This window comes from Cyprinodon variegatus, unplaced genomic scaffold, assembly GCF_000732505.1.
Source record: "Cyprinodon variegatus isolate N-32 unplaced genomic scaffold, C_variegatus-1.0 Scaffold1243, whole genome shotgun sequence".
Classification (NCBI taxonomy): Eukaryota; Metazoa; Chordata; class Actinopteri; order Cyprinodontiformes; family Cyprinodontidae; genus Cyprinodon; species Cyprinodon variegatus.
The window spans coordinates 81,236-106,522 of record NW_015151696.1 but is presented as its reverse complement, the minus strand read 5'-3'; the positions used below and the strand labels follow the sequence as shown (position 1 = coordinate 106,522).

The 25,287-nt window shown below is 38.0% G+C and overlaps 1 protein-coding gene across 1 annotated transcript in view; it reads right to left on the bottom strand.

Moving 5' to 3' along the window:
* Positions 1–580: 580 nt before the first annotated feature.
* gas2l1 (growth arrest specific 2 like 1) overlaps positions 581–25,287 on the bottom strand; it is a 36,072-nt gene continuing 11,365 nt past the window's right edge. Inside the window, exons 2-5 of the mRNA XM_015401652.1 lie at positions 19,820–19,927; positions 11,327–11,423; positions 8,647–8,962; positions 581–5,417 (exon numbers count right to left, since the gene is read on the bottom strand). Of these exons, the coding sequence (XP_015257138.1) occupies positions 3,452–5,417; positions 8,647–8,962; positions 11,327–11,423; positions 19,820–19,927 (2,487 nt within the window). The 3' untranslated portion in view covers positions 581–3,451. The remainder of the gene's footprint in view (positions 5,418–8,646; positions 8,963–11,326; positions 11,424–19,819; positions 19,928–25,287) is intronic.

Genomic DNA, 25,287 nt, shown 5'->3' with positions numbered 1-25,287 from the left:
GATAAATTAAGGTTGCATAAATACATACATAAGTGTGCCGTGTTGCAATCTAACTTCACATGCAGATTGAAGAGCAAAACCCCTTCAAAACTAAAACAAAAAAAACACATATGTAAACATTTTTTTTTACCTTTTGTTCCATTTTCAAATGCATATACCATGCAGGCAATTTTGTTGAATATTTATTTTGATAATCTTCAGATGCATCAATCATGTTTTTTTCCCCAACCAAAACTTGTACAATTAGCTCCAGCTATGGCATAAAATATAGCAAATCATATTCTAGGTGTGGTTAAAAAAAAAAAATAAATAAATAAACTGTGGTGTAACCGGATGTTTGCAGAGCACACCAGCGACAGACTGGCTAAAGTTAACATGCCAACTAAAATGTGTTTTCTGCACTTTAGAGAAAACACGACCAAATGCAATCAAACATTTCTCAGCAATAAAACTCTTAGGTCACTCAGTATTTTATCTGGTTTATTTGAATTCAACAGTTTAAACTGTTTAAAGGCCTTACCTTACAAAAATCTGGTTTAATTTTTAACCAAACTGTTAACCTATTACAAAGTGAAAAAGAAAATACTGCAAAAAAAAGCCTTTTAAAGCTAGAGAATATTTTTTCTGTATATAAAATAGTCTCCAACATGTGACAACACAGGCAAAACAGTTTGAAAAGAAAAATCTTTATTACAAGAACAACTTAAAAGCATTTTAAGAATTAAAAACACTTTTTTCAGTATCGCTCCAGTATACTTACATAGTACACGGTATCAAGCGAACCATACATTTTTTTTGGTAAAATGGCATCACATCACAAACATTCAGATTTCACTGATTTAGATTAAAGATGAGTGAGAAACTCATGACATTTCAAAATGTGCACAAAAAAGCAAGCTTTTTTTTACTTAAATATTTAATTTTATGACTGTCAACAAAATATTTTCCCATGTTTTCTTGATGTCACAGTTTACAAAGCTGGCAGATTTAAACTACCAGTACATTATTATTTGAATGCACCAAAACAAAATTTAAATTAAATTCAAATGTTAGTTATAAAGAGTTTATACAAGTAAAACCCATGGCTCCAAGACTGATAGAATAATTTATCTGAGGCTATGAGCATCCTTAAATGTTAGAAAGTAGGCCAAATATGTATACTTGTCTAAAGGGTAGTTACAACCCCTTTTAAGGTGGCTATATTTTATCAAAATCCTCACATTGCTGGATTCCCTACATCATGTTTTTGTCAACAGTCCTCCAGACATAGAAGGAATTTGAGCCCACTGAGAGCTGATCCCATAAATAAATAAATTAGATCAAAACCCTTTCCTTCTCTACTCCAACTCTATACATATCACCATACCATATGTACATACATACACACTCAACCTCTACACTTTCTTTTCACCCCATTAACTTACAGTGTGCTGCAAAAACATGCATATAATCCACAGTAATCACACTAAACCCCCAAATTACGTGATGTTTTTGAAGTTCCAGCAAAAACCTTTCAACTTTCAAGTTCATTTAACAAGTTATGCACAAATTTATTACATAAACCAGTATGGCCATTGTCTGCGACTAGTCAGGTCCTCTGTACTGATGGTAACAGCAGCTTCAGAAATAAAAAAAGAAAAAAAAACCAACAACCTTACTCTCCAGTTACCGCATGAATTATTTAAGCCCTTTGGAAACACTCAAGCTACAGTCTTGATCATCCATTTCATCCACTCATTTCTATTTGGGTCATTCCATTGTTACTGGTTCTACCCAGCACCAGGACAAAACAATATAAACATATTCAGGAAAGAAATACAGCAAAATTTGTATTTTAGCCACTAGATGTCACCACCTGGTTGTGTAACCTCCATCACACTGGGATGGAATACATTACTATAGCTCTGATGGGCTGTAACTCTTTATCAAACTAATTGAACAAATAAAACTGGCAATGTTCTTTAGTTTTCAACGTTCACACTCAACATTTTCAATTTATGATACAATTAACACTAAATTATGGTCATGTAGTGTTCCCAAATTCAAGAAATAAAACAAAAACAAGAAAACAAATGACATTCAAAAACCAATACATAACAAAACATTTAAGGCAAGGGGAGTCGTCAAGGCATTCTTTCAAAACCATACATGAATTGCATAGCTAAGGCAGCACAGGCCTTATTACAGGTTAGTATGTACATTTAAACTGTATATTCCATGCCTCCTATTTACAAAAGACACCTAACCAGTACATATTTACACATTCATTCTCGTCAGCACGTGATGTCTGCTGCTCCAATATGTCAAACACTGGAGTGCCTTTTGGTCAGAGAAGTTTTTCAGTTTCAGTGACAATGACGCAAGTATCACAAATCTCAATGCTCTTTGTATTGTTCACAATTAATCCGTTTAAAAGTATAAATTAAAAACATATGCTGCATTAAAATAATCAGATAAGAAAAAAAGTCATAAATAAATAATATTAACCTTGAATACCATGACTGTACAGGAATTAGTTATGGTAATAGTGAACCACAAAGTCAGTGGAAACTGTTGAGTATGTGTATATTATATGTGTACTATAATTAAAGTGTGTGTTTCCTATATCAAGACTACTAACAAGAAGAATCCCACAGTTTTAGTACCTGTAATCTAACTACCAAAGCGAACTGCAACAGAAAACAGTTCATTTGACCATAGTATTAGTGTAGTTTTATAAAGATGAAGCTTCAAATACCTGGCACTTTACCATGCCCCATGATGAGGCACATGGCAGCAAATATGCTCTTCCTATCTCTGGATATCAACTGTGAGAGTGTATGTTGTTGGTAGGGGGGGACGATTTGATTGGCAAAAACAACCCAATACAAACAATGTTTCAATGAAAATAAAAATCATTCCTTTGGTGATAAAAAATTTGGCTTGAGTGCTAAAAAAATGCAAAATAAACCCATACAGGGAAATGCTAGAGATGCACCAACTAATAGGTTGGTGACATTAATAATGTTTTTAGCTTGACCTGCTACTGAGAGCTAAAAAACAAAACAAAAAATTAAAAGTTTGGCTAAACTGCAACACTTTAGATCAAAAAGTACAAAACAAAACCTGCAACTGGATGTTAAACTTAACCTGCCTTTAGGATGTTTAAGCAAAATGAGGGAAACCAAAACTAATCAAGACGGGATACCAGGGAGGTTACCCAGACAGCAGCAAAGTGGCTTAGTGTTAGATGTTTTCTGTCTAAGATACTAAAGACAGTATAGAACTCCTTGCTTTCAATGACCAAATCAAAGTTTTTACAAAATCCAAAGCTCATTGGAACACACATATCTTATTGGTGCATCTTTAGGAAAAGATGAATGAACATTTTCGTTAAATATGGAAAGACAACTATTTCTAGCCCAAGCTTAGCTTTGTTACTAAACGGTAGTTAAACAGTCTGCTGCAACAATCAGTTTTGTGCTATAGCTTCAGTGTCTAGGCTCCCCTGTGCAGGGTAGGAGCAGTCTTTGTTGCCTATGGATGAGGGGTGAGTTGGAGGATGGATCATTTCTGAGAAGTTCTTGCATGAAGCAGGGTTGGAACTCTTACGAGACATTGGTGGTGTGTTGCAGGGTGAAAGAGTTTTATTAGTGTGAATGTTTTTGTGTCTGACAGGTGTAGGGATTCGTGAGGTGGTCTTCTGCAGCCTATTGTCAGCTGGAGGCCTTGACTTTACACCTAGTTTGTGCTCAGAGATAAGGACTTCATGGCTTTGCCCGTTCTCCCCGTTAGTTATCTTTAATGATGGCGAAGGAGACCCCGAGCGGGATTCACTCAAACTGAAGGACATAGAGGAGTTTTCACTTGAAGAATCCTGGAAGGAGCAATCCTCAGAGGGGGCAAGGGGTACAGAGCCTCGACGACCCCCTAAAGGTGGCAGGTTGTCACTACTGTCATAATTTTCAAGGTCATAAGGTAGATTTGGCTGGTGATTTTCTAGGGGAAGATCATGCTCTGTCATGGAGCCCAAACCAAGAGCAGGAGGTTGACTTGAGAGCCCACCTGTTGGAAAACACCCATGTTCTCCATTCATATTTCTGCTATCCATTGCAGGCTGAGATGGGATGTGATTCATTAGCTCATCAGAACCAGTCACCCTAAGGTCAGGCACACTAGAAGGAGCTTCCCTTTCCTTTACTGAGCTACCAATTGCTGGGAGCTTCTTGAGACCCCCTTTGTGCTCCGCCCAGTGTTCATGCTCTGCATGACTCAAACCACCTGGTTCTCCGACTGTTGGTCCATAAAGTATATTTAAAGGGTCCTCCGGTGGGAAATGCCGAGGGTTAGTCCTCTTGGATTCCTTGAGGTCAGGTAGAGTCCTGACCTTTAAACCCACATTAAGGGAAGAGGTGGAGGAGTTAGAGGAAGAGGAAGCAGAATCAGACACAGCAGGCTCAGTGAGTGCCTGTAGGCTTTCTCTTCCTACAACCTTACCAGTAAAATTCTCTCTAACCTGCTGGGTATTGGCCAGAAACTCAGCCTCAAAGCTACGATAGAGGTCCTGTTCCTTCTGGGCGTCCAAAGGTGGCAGCATCTGGAAGCCTAACCCAAGCCCCTCCTCTAAGGCCTCCTGGGATTCCAGGTGAGAGACTTTTTTAGGCTGGCCTCGCATAGCAGATTGGGAAGCCTGTGAGAGCCGAGGGGGGCGGGCAGAATGGTTGTTAGAGTTATGAGGAGATGATTGTGGTGGACGACGCCCTCCAGAGGTGACAGGGGGTAGAAGTTTCCCTTTTCCTGTTGATGGGGGTGTTTGAGGTCTAAGAGCAGAAGCAGTTTTCTTAATGGGACTGTTGTTGCTTTGGAGTCCTTTAACAGGCGAGTTAGTGCAAGAGATGGATTGCTTCTTGCTGAGACCTACACCCCTTCTGGGAGAAGACTGGGCTACCTGTTTAGGGAGGTCATCCTGTCTTGCTACAGGTGGGGGCTGAGAGGTTCTAGAAGAGGAACTATGTGCAGGGCTGCCTTCAGTCGACAAAGAGCTGCAGGTTAACTTACTCTGGCTATGAGAACGAGGAACATGGAGCCTTCTCTGGCCTTCATTTCCACAAGAGCGCCCTCTGTCTGTGCGAGACGCCCGTGTACCATCTGAGGACCCCATTGGTGGGTTGGGTTTTAGTGTTGGTGGAAGTGAAGAACGCTCCCGTGACTGGCTGCGTGCACGGGGCGTTGATGAACGTTTGGCCGGGGTTTCATTTCCTGCGCCTGCCCTCTCAATCATATGCTTCCCTTCCTTACGGTTAACAAGCAGTACCACCTGTTCACCGGAGCGCCGTGAAGGTCCACCAAGTGACTGCCGCCCTCCTCCTCCTCCTTTGGAGGAGGCAGTAGAAGAGTCACTGTCTCCTGAGAGACGTCTTGTCATAGTTTCTTTATTCCTGCATGTAAAGCAGAGACAGAGTTTTAAAATAATGTTGATGCAGTGTCTAACAAAGAAGAGCTGTCCAAAGATGTCCAAATGTTAGGATACATTTTCATAACCTAATATTGTTTTAAACTTTTGCTGAGCTTCATTTACGCTGACCTGCCTGGTCTTTTGTTTTGTTTTTGTCTACATGATTCTGTTTTTTTTTTTAAACAAACTGCTGGGATTTAATCACAGTCATTGACATAATTTCCTAATTATTATAATTCTACTGCCATTTGTTTGTACGACATATTATTAAGGAATATTAGAGACTGAAAAAAAGTGTCAAACATTTTTTATAAAATAAATACTGCATGGACATTTTTTCCAGTCACAAAATATGGTTCAGTTTGTCTTGTTAAATAACATGAAACCCATAATAATTACGGTACTCTAAAATTTTACATCAAACGTTCATCAACACTTTTCATTAGACTTTTCAATATCTCGTATTCCTACTCGTACGTATGATCTAGCATGAACTTAGGGGCACTAAATTAAAACAGTGGATGTGACCTTAGACTCATGCACATCTTGGAACAGACTAGTGACAGCAAGGGGGGATTACAGAGAAGATGAGAGCAACTGGGGGCAGGATTAAAGGTCTTGAAGATCTTCAAGCATAACAGATACTGCTAAGCTTTTCACAAACAGAAACCATTTTGCTGTCAGGCACCTAGAGCATTGGTTCCCAATCCTGCTCCTAAAGTATCACTGTTGTACATTTTTTAGGTGTGGACTTGCTTCCACACACCTGACTTATTTTAATGAGTGATTAACAGGCTTCTGCAGCACATGATAGCTGCAGAGCATCTAATGAAATCATTAGAATCAGGAGTACACAGATCTACATAAAACTTGCAGGGCAGGGGTACTTGAAGACAGGGTTGGGGAGAAAAGGATTGTTGGAATTTCCAACTGTGCATCCATTAACATGTATTAAGATAGAAAAAAAATTAAGTCACATTCTGAAACAATTCTAAAAGACTATAAAGCTTTCTTGTTAGTTTTAGACAGAAATTACCACATTAGAACGGGCTTGGGGTCTAAGTCGAGGCATTTTAAAATGAATGTTATCAGAGGTTCAGACTAAACTCAATTTCCAATACCTAACAAGCTACAGTGAATAATCCAAAATGTTCTTGTGATGATGTAAAAATAGAGATTGACCAACATTAGCCGGATGATATTTTCAGCGTATTTTAGCATTTTTTATTGAGTGTTACATGCATGCTTACATCGATTGATTAGTGCATTCAGCAGCCTTGAGATCATGTGAAGAGCAAGGATTGCCACTGCCTACATCTGTTATTCAATGCTAATGTTTTGTTTGATTTGTTAATAAATGTTTCTTTATTGTTTAAATAGAGACTTACTTAAAATCTTTGAATGTCAGGTCATATAGTTTGTGTAAATGGGGAATTAAAAAAAGAATAGGGGATTCAAAAACTGAATAAATCAGCAGAACATATCAGGGATCGGTTAAACTGAAGTCAAAATAATCAATATCAGCACAGGCCTTAAAAAAATCATCTGTATCGGTCGAGCCTTATAGTGCCTTATAGAAATATTTTCAGAGGTTTGCATGATCAGCTGAATTACTCTGCATTCACAAAATAAAATTGGAATACACATTATCACATTTAATTTCATCTATAAGAGTGGATGGATTTAAATCTTTGTCTTTTTAAGTACTTTGAGTTGACATTTCTTGTAAGTCTGTGCAACATCATATACATGTACTATTCAAGTATGCTACTTAAAGGGCCGGTATGAAAGTAAACCAAAACTAAACTGGAAAATTTATTTTAATGCTAACCTTTATTCTTGCGTTAATTATGTGACTGTTTGGAGAATATACAATATAAAATTGACTAGATGACCAGCTATATTCTGGACCAGTGGCCTCCAGGTTCAGGCCTCAAGTTCCACTACCCTTGAATATTTAAGTATGTCCCTGCTCTAAAACAGCAGTTTTAAATGAATTGATTATTCCATCAGCTTGCCTATCAGGTTTGGTAAAGGCCTTTTAATAAGCCACTCATCTGATTCTGGTTTGCTGCTGCAGGGATGTGGCAAAAATTTAAGTTTTACTGGGGAGAAAAAAGCCCAATGGTTTGGGAGGTCTTTTCATATTTTTTTAACACTCTTATGAGAACTAGGCATAGTAATCTTAACTTTACGACCAGTATTTTGATAAGAGCAATTGCATCTAAGAGGACTTGTATGCTGTTTCTATCTAACAAGAAGGAATGACAAATTCACAGTTCTGTTAAAAAATATCAAATATGCATAGGTGGGTAGTAACTAGTCACATTTAATCAGTTATATTTATTTAAGTAAGATCTTGTACAAAATGCTCCTTTACGAGTAGTTTCACTACACTGCACTTTTCCCCTTTAATTGTGTAATACTATAAGAAAGTATAGTGAGTTACTCTAACTTCAGTAACTGGCTGCTCTACCCACTGTGAGGAACTTTAGGGAATAAAGAACAACCTTGTTTTCACCAAAAATACACTGCAGAGACACACCCACAGTTTATGTTCAAGCAAGACTTCTTGTTTGGACACAAGCTTTGTTGTTTTACTGTTATTCTCTGTGTGCTTAGCTTAATGAGCCATTGGGGAGGTTTAGTGAACATACAGGAAACTGTTTATATTCTTACTCGAAGTACTTTGCATTCTTCTATCATTCAATATATTACCAAAAGTAATGATTCACACTATAAAATCAATGGATTTGGGTGTTGCAATCACTTCTCACTATAAATGGATAAGTCTGATGTAGGGAGACTTGACTAGTGGGGACAAAGTCCTGACATGGAACCTTATTGATCGGTATTAGATTGCATGAAACTTCAAATGTTACTATTAGACTCCATATGATATTTATATGAGCGAAAGAGAAGGGATAAAAGAAGGGATGAGTTATTTATAAAGTTATTTATCTTCTACCCACTAGGGGGTGCTACAGGGTGTTGTAGAGGCAGATTCATCAAGGCAATGTCACCTGAGATTAGATAAATCTACTCTGGTCTAATCTGTGGTTTCCTGGCATGTTTATGCACTCTGCATAAGTACCACACTGTGTATCTATCTGTCAATCTGTGTACACCACACTGAGGGTGCCCAGCCAGTACTCTTGGAAGAACTTGTATCTTGCTTCCCTGAACACCTGTACAGAGGTGAAGACACTCACCTGAGAGGATTAAAGTGTCGCGGTTCTGAGCGATCTCTTGGCAGCTTAGGGAGCAGAGATCGAGGTCCAGCAGTGTCCACCTCTGTACGGACAGAGGAGTTTTGGGATCTACCAGCGCGTGTGGATGAAGAAGATGAGGAGGAGGCGGCGCTCTGAGCAGGCTCCAAGGAGCGCCTGTCAGTGGGTTTATAAGTAGAAATGCCCTCATTCCTCCAGTGTGGCCCAGGGCTGGTGGAGCGGGATGAGTGAGCGCTAGACGACTTGCTCTGGGCTCCCGGACATTGGCCACTTGCTTTAGCCTGGTGGTAGCGGTGAGCTGGGTGGGAAGACACATTAAATGTATTTAACCAATGGTGGTAGAGAGCTTGTACAATTAAGATTGTGGTCAAGAAAAAAAACACATTACATTAAGATCGGAACAGCAGTTGATGAAATAAAATGGTTGCTTGACTCAGAGATGAGCTCTTTATATATACTAGTGAGTCAAAGCAGTTCAGCAAGTTTAACAAGAAAGTCCCAATACAAGACAAACTTCCCGTCACTTCATGTGATTAGAAGTTTAACGGCCAGAATTACCTATAAAGAAACAGCAGTTTGGTTTAAGGTGGCAGGTCTCAGCTTGCACTGTTACATTGGTTCTTAACTTTTATTAAATATGAGAAGTAAGCAGCTTACAAGACCCAAGATTTGCATTTCTGCATGAAATGTGAGAACAACTTAACCCCTAGAACCCGACGGACCCACCGGTGGGTCCAGCTGCCACGTGACCTCGTAATTTTAACAAACCCCCAGTATTGATGTAAAAAACACATTTGGCACAGTTTGGTGACATTTTTGGATAAATGTGCCAAAATGGCCTCTCCGCCTAAGAAATTTCTCACTAATACCATTCTAAAATAAATATGATTCATCTGATTGAGTCCAAATTTGGTATATTTTTACACAACATTTAGATTTAAAAGTCTGTACTACTTTTTTGTGCTATAAATAATATTTTGGTAGTGTTTTGCAATGTTTATTTCAAAGAAAATTTTGGCGAGGTTCAAAAAATGCAAAATATTTTGTATTTTGTCCCTAATATTTCAGGCAGGGTCAAAGCTACAATGGTGCTGACACCAGAAAACCATTCTATGACATCTTACCTTTACAGACGTACCAAAAGTTTCTTCTTAAATCTAATAGCTGTGAGGCTATAAGTGATTTACTTTTGTGTGTTTTTGTCAGGCAGAAGTTTATTTATACCCCCTGAGGGTGTAAGAGGTTAAGAAGGTAAGGAAAATCTGTATTTATTAAGCCCCAAATGACTTACAAGTTTTGTTTGCATTCCTGCTTACATTCACTGAGTCCTCTTACCCTATTTGCGTCTTACAAATTTAGCTCCTTTTCATAGAAGTATTTCCACTGTATTATAATGCAGACTCTTACATTGACATTATTTTTTCTTTCTAAATGACATTTTCAGTCTGGCCTCGTCTTTCTACCCTAATTATGTTGTTTACAGTTATCTTAATTAGTTGATGAGATGCTTTATTATCTGCATCCTGTTGCATTACAAAACATTTCCAGCCCCTTCCAAACATTTTGGAATGTTCGCTTGGTAAACATTTGCAAGAAGTCTGGAAATTAATAATCTTTTACTGCAGAAAAATAATCTCAAATTAAAAGAATAGAAAAAAAAATAATCTAAGTACAATATTTTATAAGAAAGTGAATGGTGTTAAAAAAATACTTAAAAAAAAAATAAAACGTTGGTGGCAAAATAATTTATTTACGTACCAATACCCCCAAACAAAAACAACACAAATTAAATGAATAAGATTTGAACAAATCAGCTTAGTTGTAGGCCATCAAGATTTGCAGGAACCCTGCTAGCTATACATTTAACTGAGGTGTGGTGAACTAGGGAAACATGCAGGTCGTTGTCCTTTAACCCTTTAAAGCCCGATCCAAGAATAAAACAAAACAGAAAATTACTTTTTTTTTGGTTTGAAGTCCTTATTTGGCCTTTTAACAAAATATGTAAAAAGTAAAAACAGAAATACATTTTTGATATTAATAATTTATTACTATGCGATAAGTCAAGATTGTTTTTTGTGTAGTCTTCTGCCCTCTGTTATCAGGTATATCTGATTGTGTACAATAGGATTTTGAGCAAAGTTTTTACCATTAATTTATGCAAAAGGTGTCAGACGCAAAACATTTCAGAAACCGTATGTATCAAATACGATACATTTGGCATTACAGGGTTAAGGAATGCCTTCAGACATGGATGCTATTTACCTTCTAGACTCCTGGGTTATATCTTCTACTCTCTTCTCCAGCTCAGCCAAAATGCTTTATATACGATTTAAGTCTGAGTACTGATGAAGCATAATTAACTTTTTATCTGGTGTTTCTGCTATACTGGTTTGTGAATGAAAGGTTTGGCATGTCTCATTGTGTATTATGTTTTTTTTTTTTTTTTCTTCCACACCAACATGTGTTTTTTAATCATTAAGTTTTTTCAGTCAGGGTTCTGCTCTCCAGATTCGACACACTAAAACAGAGAGATCCGTTTATTTTATCTAACCTCTGCCTTTTACAGTTAGGCCTATAGTCTCATGACTTTTATAAATTATGCAACACATAAACAATAAAACCATTTTTTAAAGCCCTTATGGAGGGCAGGAAGTGATCTCACCGAATGCAGCACAGCGACATGGATCATGCTTGTCCAAATAGTGTTCCAATGTGTCCCAGCCCCCTCCGACCCGCACCATCACATGAGTCCGAAGGACCTGAAGGAGGGGGAGAGAAAACAAGGCTTTAATAAATTAAATCAATGTAACAGATGATGCACATTTATACACAAATAAACTATTTATAGCATAAAAAACTTCATATATATGGAAATTTTACAAGTAGGGCTGTTGAAAGCAGGTTGAACCTCAATATTACATTACATCTACATTTATCCGTTCCTCTTACTGCCATAGCACTCCTTCTCATCTTTACATGCTATATCACCCCCAGCTGCTGTCCTAAAGAGGGTTGATCATCACTACGCCGAGTGATTAAGAAACAAATTAAGGTAGTATAATGAAAAGCCACATATTTCTTCTTTGGGATTTCTGCTTTGCTCCTCAGTTTCTCTTCCTGTGTTTTCACATTGCAGCCGGATGCATTAGAAAGGTATTCTGCTACTCTTGCTTTTATGGATTTCATTTTGTAGGAGCATGTAGGAAAAAAAAGGTCGGGTAGGGGGGCTCAATATGAATTAACAGAGCTGGGGTTGGGGGATATGTCACTTTCTGCTCCTCCATGCTCTTCTTAGCACACGCCCACAAGATCTGGCCAAGGAGCCCCTCGCCCGCTGGGTAGAGACCGCCTTCGTTGAAACTGCACATTTTCCTTGATGTGACAGCTCTGTGAATGCACCCCTTGCGTTGTGTAACACAGTGTGTCAGCCACATGTTTCAAAGGCTGCTCTGCTTCTGAATGCGAGGGCATTTAAGGCAACCCGTATTGTAAAAGATGAGTGAGCCCAGGGTTGATTTAATTCACATTCATACACGGGGCTCTGCATCTTAACATGTAAAGAGGATACAGAAAACAGATGAACCTTGCTTTGTGACCCCTGCCTCTTCTCCAGTGCCATCCAAGAGAGGCTGCTGCGATTTTGTTTCATCTGACTTTGTGCCCTTCTGCATTAAATCTGTCAAAACAGCTCATCTGCTTATCTCTATCAAACTGCGGGCTATAAACTGCTTACTCGCCACTGCTTTGACCCAACGCCAGTAACAGGTTTACTGTCTGCGTAATGCAGCGAACAACCGTGAGCCAGCAATGCAAAGCCAGTAACACGTGTCTAGTAACAGTGTATCATGACTTAGACTTAGACAGACTGTCATTTTGTACACACAGAGTGTATACAAACTGAGATTTCATTCTGTACAGCTCTCAAGACATTTACATTTCTAAAGTGCAGCAGCAATAAAATGTAAACATGGTGATCAAATGTAAACATAAGACTGGTATATGATTTACAGTTTTTCCAACATTCAGGGCTTTTTTTTTTTTAACCCCATTTTATTCAACATTAAGCAGTCTAATGGCGGTGGGGAAGAAGCTGTTTTGGAATCTGCCAAACCTGCATCAGATGCTTTGAAGCCTCTTCCCAGAGGGCAGCAGGGAGAACAGTCCATGGTGGGGGTGTGAGGGGTCATTTATAATGTTACGGAATCATGTCACACAGCGCTGGGATGAAATGTCTTTTAATGGAGGGAAGAGGAGCCCTGATGATCTTCTCTGCAGTTCTCATTTTTATCATATTTTAAGCATCTCTGCTGACAGACCTTGACAAAAGATTTCCAGAAACTAATCTGTGTTTTCTTACTCCTTCTTAATGCATGTTTATTTAATCTTTGAACACTTCTATCTAACTTGTTTGTTGCTGCTGTATCACAGTGGAGTAGCTGTGATGATGGTGCCAGCAGCAGAAAATACCAACTATAGAAGAGACTGTTTTTTCGCTTTCATTTCACAAGGCTAAAGAAAAAGAAATCACCGTGCTATGGATGGATTTCATATTAACATAAAAACATTACATTTTAAATAAACAAAAAATCTTTATGCACCTTGAAACGTTCTTCAATTTATGTCTCAAACACAAATTCCATATTATTCATTAGGATTCTGTGTAATAAGGCAGTTATATGAGTCTATACAAACAAAGTAAAATGATGCCTTTCTTTTGTTTGCTTTTAAACAATAAGACAATATTGAGCGTACAGATGCCTTAAAAGTATAGTAGAGGATTTTCTCGATTTTCACGAAAGACCCGCCCTCTCCACTTTAAATAAAAAATGCACATGCACAACCCTGTACCTGCTCCCGAGAGGCAATACCTACTGTATTAAACGCGTGCAAGGGGAATGCACGAGCCCATTTCTCCTCATGCATGCTCTGTTTAAAGGTTGCTGTTTGCATCGCTCACACAAGCTTACTCCAAAAGAAGATTTGCAATTTTTCCACTATGTCAGATTTATCACTCATTAGTGAAAATTGGGATAAGCAAGTAGGATGGCCTTACGTAAACATATCACCACAATGATTGACAATTAGGGGAACCGCTTATTTTGATGATCCACCCTATAAAAGAACATCCTCCACTATACCTTTAATAGAATCCAGTCCAGCCAATTGCTTTCCGAAATCAACTAATTAAAATTTATTTTATTATGTTGTTTTTATGTTTTTTTATATGTCTTATTGTAATGCTGCCTCTTGGCCAGGTCTCCCTCGAAAAAGAGATTTTATCTCAAGGGACTTCCTGGTAAAATAAAGGTTAAATAAAATAAATAAAAAAAGAAAACATCATAAAGACCAAGTAACCAGGAAGACAGGTTGGCTAGAACATGATGGAGAAGTTTGAAACGAGGTTAGGTTATCAAACGTTTTAAATCTCATGGAGACTGTGCAATAATCCACCACCTGGAAATAAGAAGAGTAGGATACTACACAGGACAAGTCCATTGACCTAAACTGGTATAGGGAAGGGTTGCATCATTCAGAAGGGTAGAAAGACAGCCACTGTTACCGTGGAGGAGCTGCAGAGATTTATAGCTCAGGTAAAAAGTTTTGTCATAACTATCAATCATAAGATCCACAAATCTCTAAGTGGAGGAGTGTTAAAAAAAACAAAAACAATTGATGATGTCCGTGAGGCAGACACCCTGTCTACTTTTAAGGCTAGACTTAAAACTTTCCTTTTTGATAAAGCTTATAGTTAAGTTAGGGTGGCTCAGGTTATCCTGAGCTATCTCTATAGTTATGCTGCTATAGGCTTAGACTTCTGGAGGACATAGGGACCCCCATTTCATCAATCTGCTTCATTCTCTCTCTGTTCTCCTATTCTGCAGAATCTGTTAGTTCAATCTCTAACCTTCTGCTCTCTCTGCTTTTCCTCAGAGTAGCTTTGCCCCGTCTGTTCCTGTTTGGCTGTGACGTCATCCTGGAAAGAAACATCAGCTGTGCTGCTTCCATCAACACCCTTGTTTATAGATGTTGGAGATCGGCCTGTTTTCAGGTTGTCCTGTTTCTCTGACCGTGACTGAGTGGATGTGCTCTCTTCGTCCTCTGGCATGGGAGCTGGCTTGGAGTTTGTCTGCCTGGCTGTGTGTTTCCTGGATGGGGCCGCCTTTTGCAGCTGCTTTTTGTATCTCTGCTTCTGTCTCCTTGAACCCCAGTCGGCCTCGGCAGATGGCCGCTCACACTGAGCCTGGTTCTGCTGGAGGTTTCTTCCTGTTAAAAGGGAGTTTTTCCTCTCCACTGTCGCTACAAGCATGCTTACTGTGAGGGATTGTATTTGAGTCAATGAGTCAATGCAATCAACTGGTTTTCCTTAGATAGAAACCTTTTAATCAATTTGACTGGATGATCTGGTTGAACTGTAAAGTGCCTTGAGATGACATGTGTTGTGAATTTGGCGCTATATAAATAAACTGAATTGAATTGAATTGAAACTAAAGGGAATGGGGTGCTTTAAACACAAGAGAACAAAATAGCACTTTGAATGTTTATGATGGAAAAGTAACACAGAGCACTACACTGAGCCCACCACAAACACTAACATGGAGGAGGCAGGGTCATGCTGTGGTGATGCTGGTCTTCAGCTGGGAAAGGGAAGCTGTTCAGAGTTGATGGGGGGCTTAAACTAAACACAGATGTCAATGTCTTTATCCTTGGTCCTGAATGTGTGTGTAATGCAAAAGTCCCAGAGCTGGCAAACGATATACAGCTCTGACTACAGGGAGAGTTTCTTAAACAAAAACATTCAGGAACACACAATGCAAACATAACTAAGAACTTTAATCTCTGTTTGTATAGCAATGTGCAAACCACAGATCTATTTACTTTGTGCTAGTCCATCAAACACAATCCCAACATAATTCTTGGGAGGTTGTGGGTGAGACATGACAAATTGTGAGCAGCTTTATGATTTAAGGATAGTTTTACTGTATAAGGCATTGTGAGTATAACTGATGATAAATAGCAGCAGTTTCAGACAGTGACTTACTGAGGCAAGCAAAAATAAATCATTGGAATTTTTCTTCTCTTATAACTACTTTCTCTCTTTGTTTATTCAATACACATTAGCAGCACTGAGAGGTTCCTCACTGCATGTTAAGGAACCATGTTCCACTTTGAAACTGAGGCTAAGCTGCCTGGTTGAGAAAACTGAGGGGGGGGGGGTTAACAGAGGTTTTAAGACCACAGAGACACGATCCGTGTTTCTATGGGAACAGCGAACATAGAGACTTCTTGTCATCATTGCTGAGGCGTGTTCAACCATTGTCCTGATATTAAACTTGAGGTTCATTTCAGCTATTGTTCCCAGTGAGCAAACTTCTCTTCCCACTGAGAAGTAGCCCACACCCAGAGGACAAAAACATCCCATTACCAACAACCCCACCATTCATAGGGTGCTGTTTGCTTTCATGACCTCATCCCATTTCAGTGTGAGATCCTTGTCACTGCTTTAGTAGATGACTAGGAGGTTGTAGGCTTCTAAGCCCTTATACCTCCTAGGAGATGAATAAAGGAAGTGTGTAGTATGCACTTGTAACTGCTTAGGCAAGTGCATAATCACCGTCATCCCTAGCGATGAATCAGCAGAGGGAGGAAGCAAGGGAGTCTGAGAAATAAAAGGCTTCCAGGCATGCAAACAATCACAAACCCCTACAGTGTCTCAAATATCACAACCTGAAATGACTCCTAAAGAGGCAATCGGCAAACAAACATTTTGCAAAGCAATTTAACACAAATCATAAGGGATATGTAGATGTCAGGAAATATGAGCAGGAATAGCATTTTCCTCTTAATTGAAAAACATACAGTTCTGTTTTTAAATACTCACAAATGATTAAATTACTTTGCTACGAGGGCAAGGAAAATGTGCAAAGATTAAACTATGTTGTCTCCTCAAAACAAATTATCCAAACTAGATATCTTAGGAAAAAAACGAAAAAAAAGTAGACTATTTATATAACTGTACCCCAAGTACTGAAAAAACAAAAGATTGGGCTTATTTTATTATTTTATTAATTTTACTCAAATTTTTTCCGGAAAAGAGGATAATACCACAGACTACGTTACCTTTCTTAAGCATAATATACTTTGATTCTGGTTCTTTAACCAGTTTTGACTTATTATAAGTGTGAGGTTGAAAGTATATTTCATCTTTTTTTTTTTTTCAAGTTTTACACTTTAATTAATTTTTTTTCTGCCCTTGACAGGTCGCTTTGGGGGGAAAAAAAGATTTTGATCTTCAATATGGCTTTACCTGTTTATATAAAGACCATGATTGGCCATACTTTCTGTTGTTTTTTTCTTTTTTTTTATTACTTTACTTTCTTTTTTTAATGAGACCAACATTAACAGAAACTAAACACTACGGATGATTCTGTTTATGACTACCATAAATGTTTTAATACACTCAGTCTTTCAATTCTCAGTGTCTTTGTCATCTAGTCTATAATTTCTTATGTTTGGGGGCTCTGAAGTGTTAACATATGCCTCATTTTTCATATTATATACACTGTCAAAACAACTGGAGTTGGATACAATCTGCCTGGTTTCTCGTCCTTTTGAGGGTTTTCTTAGGAACTACTGTCAGAAATAAGTCCAGATATCTATCAATGTACTAAAGTATTTCTCAAAAAATTTACCAAGATAAAAGCAGAGATGTTCAAAGGTGTATTATGTCTAAAGAATATTCTTAGAAAAAAAATAATTGCAGTGCTCTATTTATTGAGTCTACTGTTAAGCCCAAAATTATTTATACATCGGTCAGACTTAAATTTAAATCTTTTAAGTTTTATCCATTTGTTTCTTCTGCCTGGAAGTAATATTAGTGTTTTTGAGTGTGCCATGATGTTAAATATAATTGTGATTGGGTAGAGGAGGCCTTCCGACCTTAAGGATTTAGAGCTCAACACCCAAAAAATAACCTAAAAAAAACAAACAAACTGAGGAGACACATAAAAAGCTGCTCAGCAACTACCAGAAGGGTTAAATTGCTTTAATACCAATAGAAATTTAACAGTGCTACCAAGTGCACCACTTTACAGCTTATAAAAGATCATTAGTGACCATTGATGTCAAAGTTTGTAGCATTTAGCAACATTTCAAACTACGCAAGAAGTGCTGCATTTCACTAGCATAGGGAGTTTGCCCAAATGAGATCTGAGTTGCTGGTAGAGACTTCTATTTCTTTATCAAGTCAAAGCCTAAAACTGAATCCACCGTGTATACTTTAACTACTTTTATACAGTAGCATACTGTAAATCAAACAATAGAGTGTATAAAATAAAATGCAACACACCTACATATATCTGCAGGCAAAGACCAATTGGTGCGACTGGAAGTGACAAATACTATTGGTAGCTGCAGTCAGAAAGTCTGATGGTGTAAACTAAATACAGGGAAACTGGAAAACCATCCAAAGAGTCCATTAATCGTGCTGTGATAGATCTGAGGCACGAGAGACCAAATCGATCTCCACTGAACCGGCCTTCCTGTAATATCCCCAAAGGCCTGGTAAGGGCACATATCGACGCCCAAACTGGAAAGGGGAGACGAAAACAGTGCAGGCAGGAATCCAGCTACAGCCAAGATAAGGAGAACACAGGAAATGACTTAAAACTCTATTTGCGTCTGTATAGAAAACATTTCTTCCTGGGTGTGGGCCAGAGAAACGCAGCTTGGAAAAAATCACATAAGAAGAAGAAATCACAGTGTTTTTACATGAAAGCTTATGGCACGCTTTAAAGTGCTGTGATTCAGTCAAACCACTGAGTGTTGTTGCCTCATAACCCATGAAACAACACATGATGCCATATGCTGACAACATATGGTTCCACTCAATTACTGCACCTCTTTGGTGCCAAATATAGTAGCAGAATAACTGGAACTAAAAACACTCATTTATAGCCTCTGCTTTAGCTTTTAACGTTTCATTTTGGTTCGGTCAGTTACCTCAACTTTAGTTCAACAGAGAACCAGGGAAGAAAATGTTTGAGCTTATTAGTTTTAAGATGAAACTTGAAAATAATCCACCTTTTTTTTCTAAACCATAAACCTTCATACACATTAAATGACTTTTTTAGAAAACAAAACTATCATTACCTGATAACTTTCATATCAAAGGAGCTACTTCTACCTCTCATTCCCTTTCCAGCAATACTGCAGGATAGAGAGAGGTCGCTTGAGGTTTCCCAAGTTTTTGCTGAAGTACATAATTCTCACACATGCTCAGCTGCGGCTGTAAATAATCTGAGAACTTGAACAGCACAGAGCGTGTAGAGGCAGAGCTTGAAACAAAGACACCTTCAAAAGTGTCTGTGTTGCACAATGTTTCGTAGCCATTATTATGAAATGCTTTACAAATTGGAAGAGAACCCAAATAAAACAACGTGAGGCTATCAATTTGCTGCTAGAATTTTCAAAACCCAAAAATCATTTCTGAATAATAACAACATTCAAGTGACTGGATGCATCTGGGATTTACCAAAACATCACAAGACCTGCATAAAGCCAACTGACTGGGGATGTTATGTGTTCATTTGCCTGTAAAATACCAGATATGAACAGGGAGCATAAGTCTTTTTCTTTACTTTAATGTCGCCTTTTAATGGTACTTTTTTAAATATAAAAAAATTTTTAATTTAAAATAAATGCTATTTTTTACAACTACACCATCTGCAAATGTGGTTTGATCTTGATAACCTTCTTTGTAAGAATGGGATGAGGCAAAATCAGGAACATGTTTATATTGAACATGTTTTGCTTAAGACAATACAATTGGGGGAAATTGTTACCAGAACTTTGTCCAAAGGATAACTAGTTCAACCTGATCATAATCAGATGGTAGAAATCCACTTTACTTGCTTAAAATAGCATATTTGCCTCAGTAAAATCATAGAAATTAAATAAAATTTAAAGCATTTATTTGCAGAGTTACATATCTAATGACAATAAGAACCTATCTATCAATTATTCAGCTTAAAGTTTAAAACTCTACTAAAAAAATACAATGATATTCAAAACATAAGGAAATGTACAGCACAGCTAAAAAGTAAAAAAAATGCAGCTTGTTAAACAATGAGAGAAAATTCCAAAAGATTAGACCTACCCTGATGAAGATCAGCGCACTGGAGTCTCCTACTTTATACTTCCCCTCGGACACTTTAATCATAGGAAACTGAGCTGGGCAGGAACACTGGCCAAGGATCTCACGTACCTGGTCAGAACAAAAAAACAACAACACATATTACTTAAACAATGAGAGTTCACAAATGTGACTAAACACATCACTAAAACATCTTCCTGTTCTTTGAGGAGATCATGATTGGTCATAATGATGTGTAACCGGGGATTAAAGCGCTGCTGGACAAGAAAGCTTCAGTAATAAAATGACTTTTTCACAGTGGGAGAAATGAACAATCATTTGACAGTCTGAGAGTTAGAGGATGTTTTAGTCATCTTCCTGCTAGGTTTCCTCCCAAACCACCTCCTCCTACCAAAAGTAGAAGTGTCCCTCACCTAAAATGATCAAACTATTTTCTAATTTCCAGCTTATATCTCACACCACATCTCCATTTTAATCATGAACCCTCTCTTTCCTAACAGTGAAATGACATGTGCAACATAAAGGACCGAAAGCTTAGAGCCCGTTGCTGCTGATGATGATGTAAGCAGGCCTGTGTTGCCAGCTGGGATCTGAATTGGGATTCAGAGCCGGCGCCCTTGCTGTGGTCGAAGGGGGTGCTTATTAGGCAAGCAGGAGTCAGACACAACTGCAGGGTGGAGTGAGATCAGCTCTCTACTGCACATGCCCAAGCTCTGTCTGGAATGGTCGGCCCTGATGTTTGTCTTGGCGTCTGTGTCAGACAAAGGCGTGTGCACACTTGTCAATGAGGAGGTAGAGAAAGTGGAGCACCAAGAGAGCAGAAAGCACAGGAGGAGCGGATCAGTAAATGCTTCTTTACTGTGTGTGCAAGGACAACAAGACCAGGGTACAATGAAAAAAATCAAATGACAGGTTAGGAGAAGATTGTTGGTTATAAGCTTTAAAGCTTTGAATGTTTACAGCACCTTTCATGAGGTACATCAGGCTAAAGGGATATATTTTGCTTTTGGCGTGATGCACCGTGTTATTTTCTTAAAATGGCATCCTTCTTTTATCCAAGACTAATTAAAGAGGGGTGACTCTAAGCACTAAGCCTCTGAACCTCACCTCCAACTAAGTTCTCCGTTTCACCTGTTAAAGCTCCTGCTTACTTCTTCAGTCTTTCGTCTACTAAGAAAGGGTCAAATGGTTTCCTACTTCATTAAGCACATAGAACAAACTGCATAAATAACTGCATTTTAACTCCAGAAAACATTAAAGAAAAATTTATTCTCAATTGCTTTTCAAAGCAGGAGTACAATTTTAAAGTAGTTTTTTTTTTTATAAAAGGAGAAACAGGTGAGATCCATGACGGTGAATAAGTGAATAACATGACGTTCTCCTCAGCCTAAAGAAAATGATTATGTCATGATTAGTGGTGGAGGACTAAGGGCAACAGGCCATTCGTAGGTGCATGTTTAAAGGAGATATACTTTTATGAAAACAATAACTCCAACACAGAGGTTAGGGTGACAGCAGCGGGATGTGAACAAGATGTCAGAGAATAAGACAGCGAATTGAGAGAAAACAGACATAAATACAACAAGGATTAACTGAAATCAGGTGAGTGCAAACTGACAGTTTCACAAAAGCTTTATGATAACTTTCTTTAACCCAAGATTTTTTAAATGATAGCAGTCACAGAAACCTGAGGAAAGGGGAAAACAGAGTTTATGCTTTCAGTTTCACAGAAAGCAGCAACAGCTGCTGTTTGTAAGCATAACATTTATCAGGTACAAAATATTTATTTTAAACACAGTTAGCATATTTTGTGAGACCTATCATTTCAAAAAATTTGGTGATGATCACAGAAAATAGGAAAATAGTGAAAAATATCTTCCATTTCCTCCTAGATGCCTATCCAATTATTAGTTAGCTTGGGTGTGATTTTTTTTTTTTATATCTGCTAGTGCTAAATAAAAAAAAAACACTGATCTGCAACTGCGGTCTGATTGCATCCCAGTATTTTAACCTCCTTTCCATCCACTACATTTTCACCCACTGAGCAACAGAACTGACTTTAATGTTAAGGCTATATTAAGACCTCAGTGTTAAATCTATATGCAGCTCTGGTTAAGACAGAGACCTTTTGCCTGATTAGATCAAGGGGAAACATCTGGTCTTAAAGTAGACAAAGCTCAGATCTAAAACTAAACTGAAGCTTAAAACCTTTTATATAGCATTACTATTGTGTTATCAAGTTAAGGAAAAATGACAGTTTGAAAGGTAAACCTGAGAGAACAGTGGAAATATTTTGTCACATTGGGGTATCTGTGGCACTCATGCAAAATGGAAACACCCTGCATTTTAATCTAAAGTGCCAGAAAAAAAAATCTAATGTGCATGTTATTCACCTTAACAAAGGAGGCATGGAAAAAATAAACCAATTTGTTTTTTTTTAAAGGCATTAGTGGTATTTTAGTGGCAATAAAAAGATTACAGATAATAAACGAGACCCAAGTTTAGGGTTTTTTTTCTACACCAAGTGTTGGTTCAAACTTTAAAAACAAAGCTATACTTGTTAAACTGGTCTTGAAGTAAACAGATCTTAGTATAGAGGTATATGAGACAATTATACATTGCTTAGATGGATTTAATCAGTGAAAAGCAAAAGATTAAATTGGTATTTAAGATCAAAATAACACATAAAGGAAAACTAAATGCTTCAGGTCTGACAGGGTGGTGTGACAGGATTCCCTCGGAATAATGTTTCATCAGCAACATGAATGCAATGTTTTAAAATCAACAGGACTAAAACACATGCTGTTTATACAGTCGGTAAAATAAGTATTGAACATGATACAGTTTTTGCTGACATCAACTTTTTATCAAGTGTTGGTAAAAACCCAAGTAATAAGCTCAGAAAATATGGAATGACACAGAAAAAAAAGGATTGAACACATACAGAAAGGGGGGTAGAAAATGGCATGAAAAGCCAAGACACCAGCTGAAAGCAATCACTGATGAAGAAGCCATCCTGTCCCTCATCAGTTCAAATGAAAATCAGCTGGTTAGGTCCAAACGAACAGTTGACTGCCTTAAAAGGTGTGGCATTAGCATTATTTCTAAAGTTCCAGTAAGCACTGCTTTGGTCATAATCAGGAAGTGGAACGACCATAGGTCAAATAGAAACCAGCCCAACCAGGTGCTCCCCACAAGATCACTTACAGAGGAGGGAAAATAGTTGTCCAAGAGCCAGAAAGACCTGAACTTAGCAGGTATGATCGTAAAAAAAAAAGAGAGAAAAAAAAAAAGAAAACAACAATCAATGGACTTAATGGCCAATGTCTGTATGCATACTCATCATGCAAGACCATTTCTGAAGAAAAAAGAAAAAATATGTTGAAGCTTATTTAAGATTTGCTGCACAACACTTGGGCAAAATACTGTGAGAACAAAGTCTGATCAGATGAGAGCAATATTTAACTCTTTGAAAGCCAGGACACCCACCCTGTTTGGAGGGGAAAAAATTTACTAAGCATCACCCCAAAAGTACAAAACCGACATGGAACTTTGAAGGTTGGAATATCATGGTCTGGGGCTGTGTTCCTGCATATGGAACTGGCAAACTTAATTGGAAAAAAAAATATGCAGCAAGAAATACTTGGAAAGAAATAAACACAGAGCTAAGGAAATACTCAACTGGCTTTAGAAAAGAAAATGAAGCTGCTAGGATGGCCTAGCCAGTCACCTGACTTGATGCAATGAAAATCTATAGAAAGAGTTCAAAACAATCAGAGTTCACAGAAGAGAAGAACCGAGATTTTAAGGCCAAAATCACAGCTAAGCAATGCAGGTGGCTATTTTCTTCATACAGGAGCCGCCTTGATGTCATCTGTACCATCAAATGCTTTTGTACAAGGTAAATATCAATAGGCATGTTTTTAAGTTTTAAGTTTTCCCCTGTTTCAAGTTATTGCATGTTTCTATATATGGATGACTTGTTGCAAACAGCTGGTGAACATTTCATGTCAATAGCATCTTTAGCAAGTGACGTGTTCAGTTCTTACTTAGTATGAGGTCATCTATATAGAAATGTACTTACAGTCAGCTACCATGGTGACAGACCTGCAATATGATTATGCAAGTATGCAGACATTAGAGCAACAATGAAAGGTCAAAACGTGGGCAAAATTAAATATATAGGACTACTGTTGAATTTTCATGTCTAGAGGCTTTTTGTTTTTCCTTTAAATGCTATTTTTCCAACACTGTTGTTTGTTGTAGGTATAGGTCTCCCCCAGACATCTCTCTGACAGTGATGGTTCTTTTAGACTCTGAATGATTGCTTTTAGACATTCCCACTGACCTCTTTTTACTGGATACATTAATTTTAAAAACTTCAACTTGTGATCCCAAATTCAAACTGCAGAATCTCCTCTTTTCACTTTTGTTTTTGGTACACTTTCTTACAACTGTTATATGTTTGTTTTCCAAGCATAACGTCACCATCTATTTTGCAACTTTCAGCTGCTTTCTCAGCTGCCTTGTGCTTGTTTTTTTTTTCCTTCACGCTATTTTACATATTTCCTTGTTTCTGTCATGAAAATGTATATAACTATCATGAGTTATAAAGGAGAAAAGGAAAAACTGTTAAAACTATATATATACTGTATATGTTTACTTCACCTTTTCTCTGCTGCCCTTTCTATCGTCAGTTCATAAAATGAGCAGATGATTTTGGAAAAACCCCAGCCGGTGAGTAAATGGAAACGTTGCTCTAACAACCAACACACAGACACACATAGTCCCACTCTTCCCTTTTTCACATTTAGCCCTCACCTCAACTGAGGTCATGAGGTTTTTTTTTTTTATGGTAGGAACCAGCACCTCGACAGACCGTCTAACACAGCGTCTCACATGAAGCACAGAGCAAGAAAATGACAAATAAAGTGCCTGAATAATAAGCTAATCAATATCAATCCTGTCAGTTTCACTGTTTGCATGGAGGACCATTTGGTGAGAAGTGTGTGCACCTCCCCTGTCTTCACTGTTTCAACAAAGCTGGAAACACTGAAACCAAAACATAAATATACCAGCACACACACCCACCCACATACATGTTATGTTCTGCTGTCTTTATGGGGACTTCCTATTGGCTTCCATTCCTTTTGCTTTCATTTGTATGGGCTAACACAGACCATTACCCCAATCTGAACTCAATTCAAAAATTATTGCTAAACTAAACCCTCAACCAAAGAAGAAAATTCCTCCCAATGGGGAGTTGACTGGTCCCCACAAGTACTTTTGAATTCCCACTAGCTTGTTGCTGAGAAATTGGCCTTACACTGTCCTCACTAGGTAACAAATACTTTGCCACACACACATAAAGAAAGAATGAGAAAAGGTCAGGCAGAAAACATGCGGAAGAGAACAGGAATGCTCGGATAAACTGAAGGATGAACTGCTGATCCAGATGAGACACACTTTCA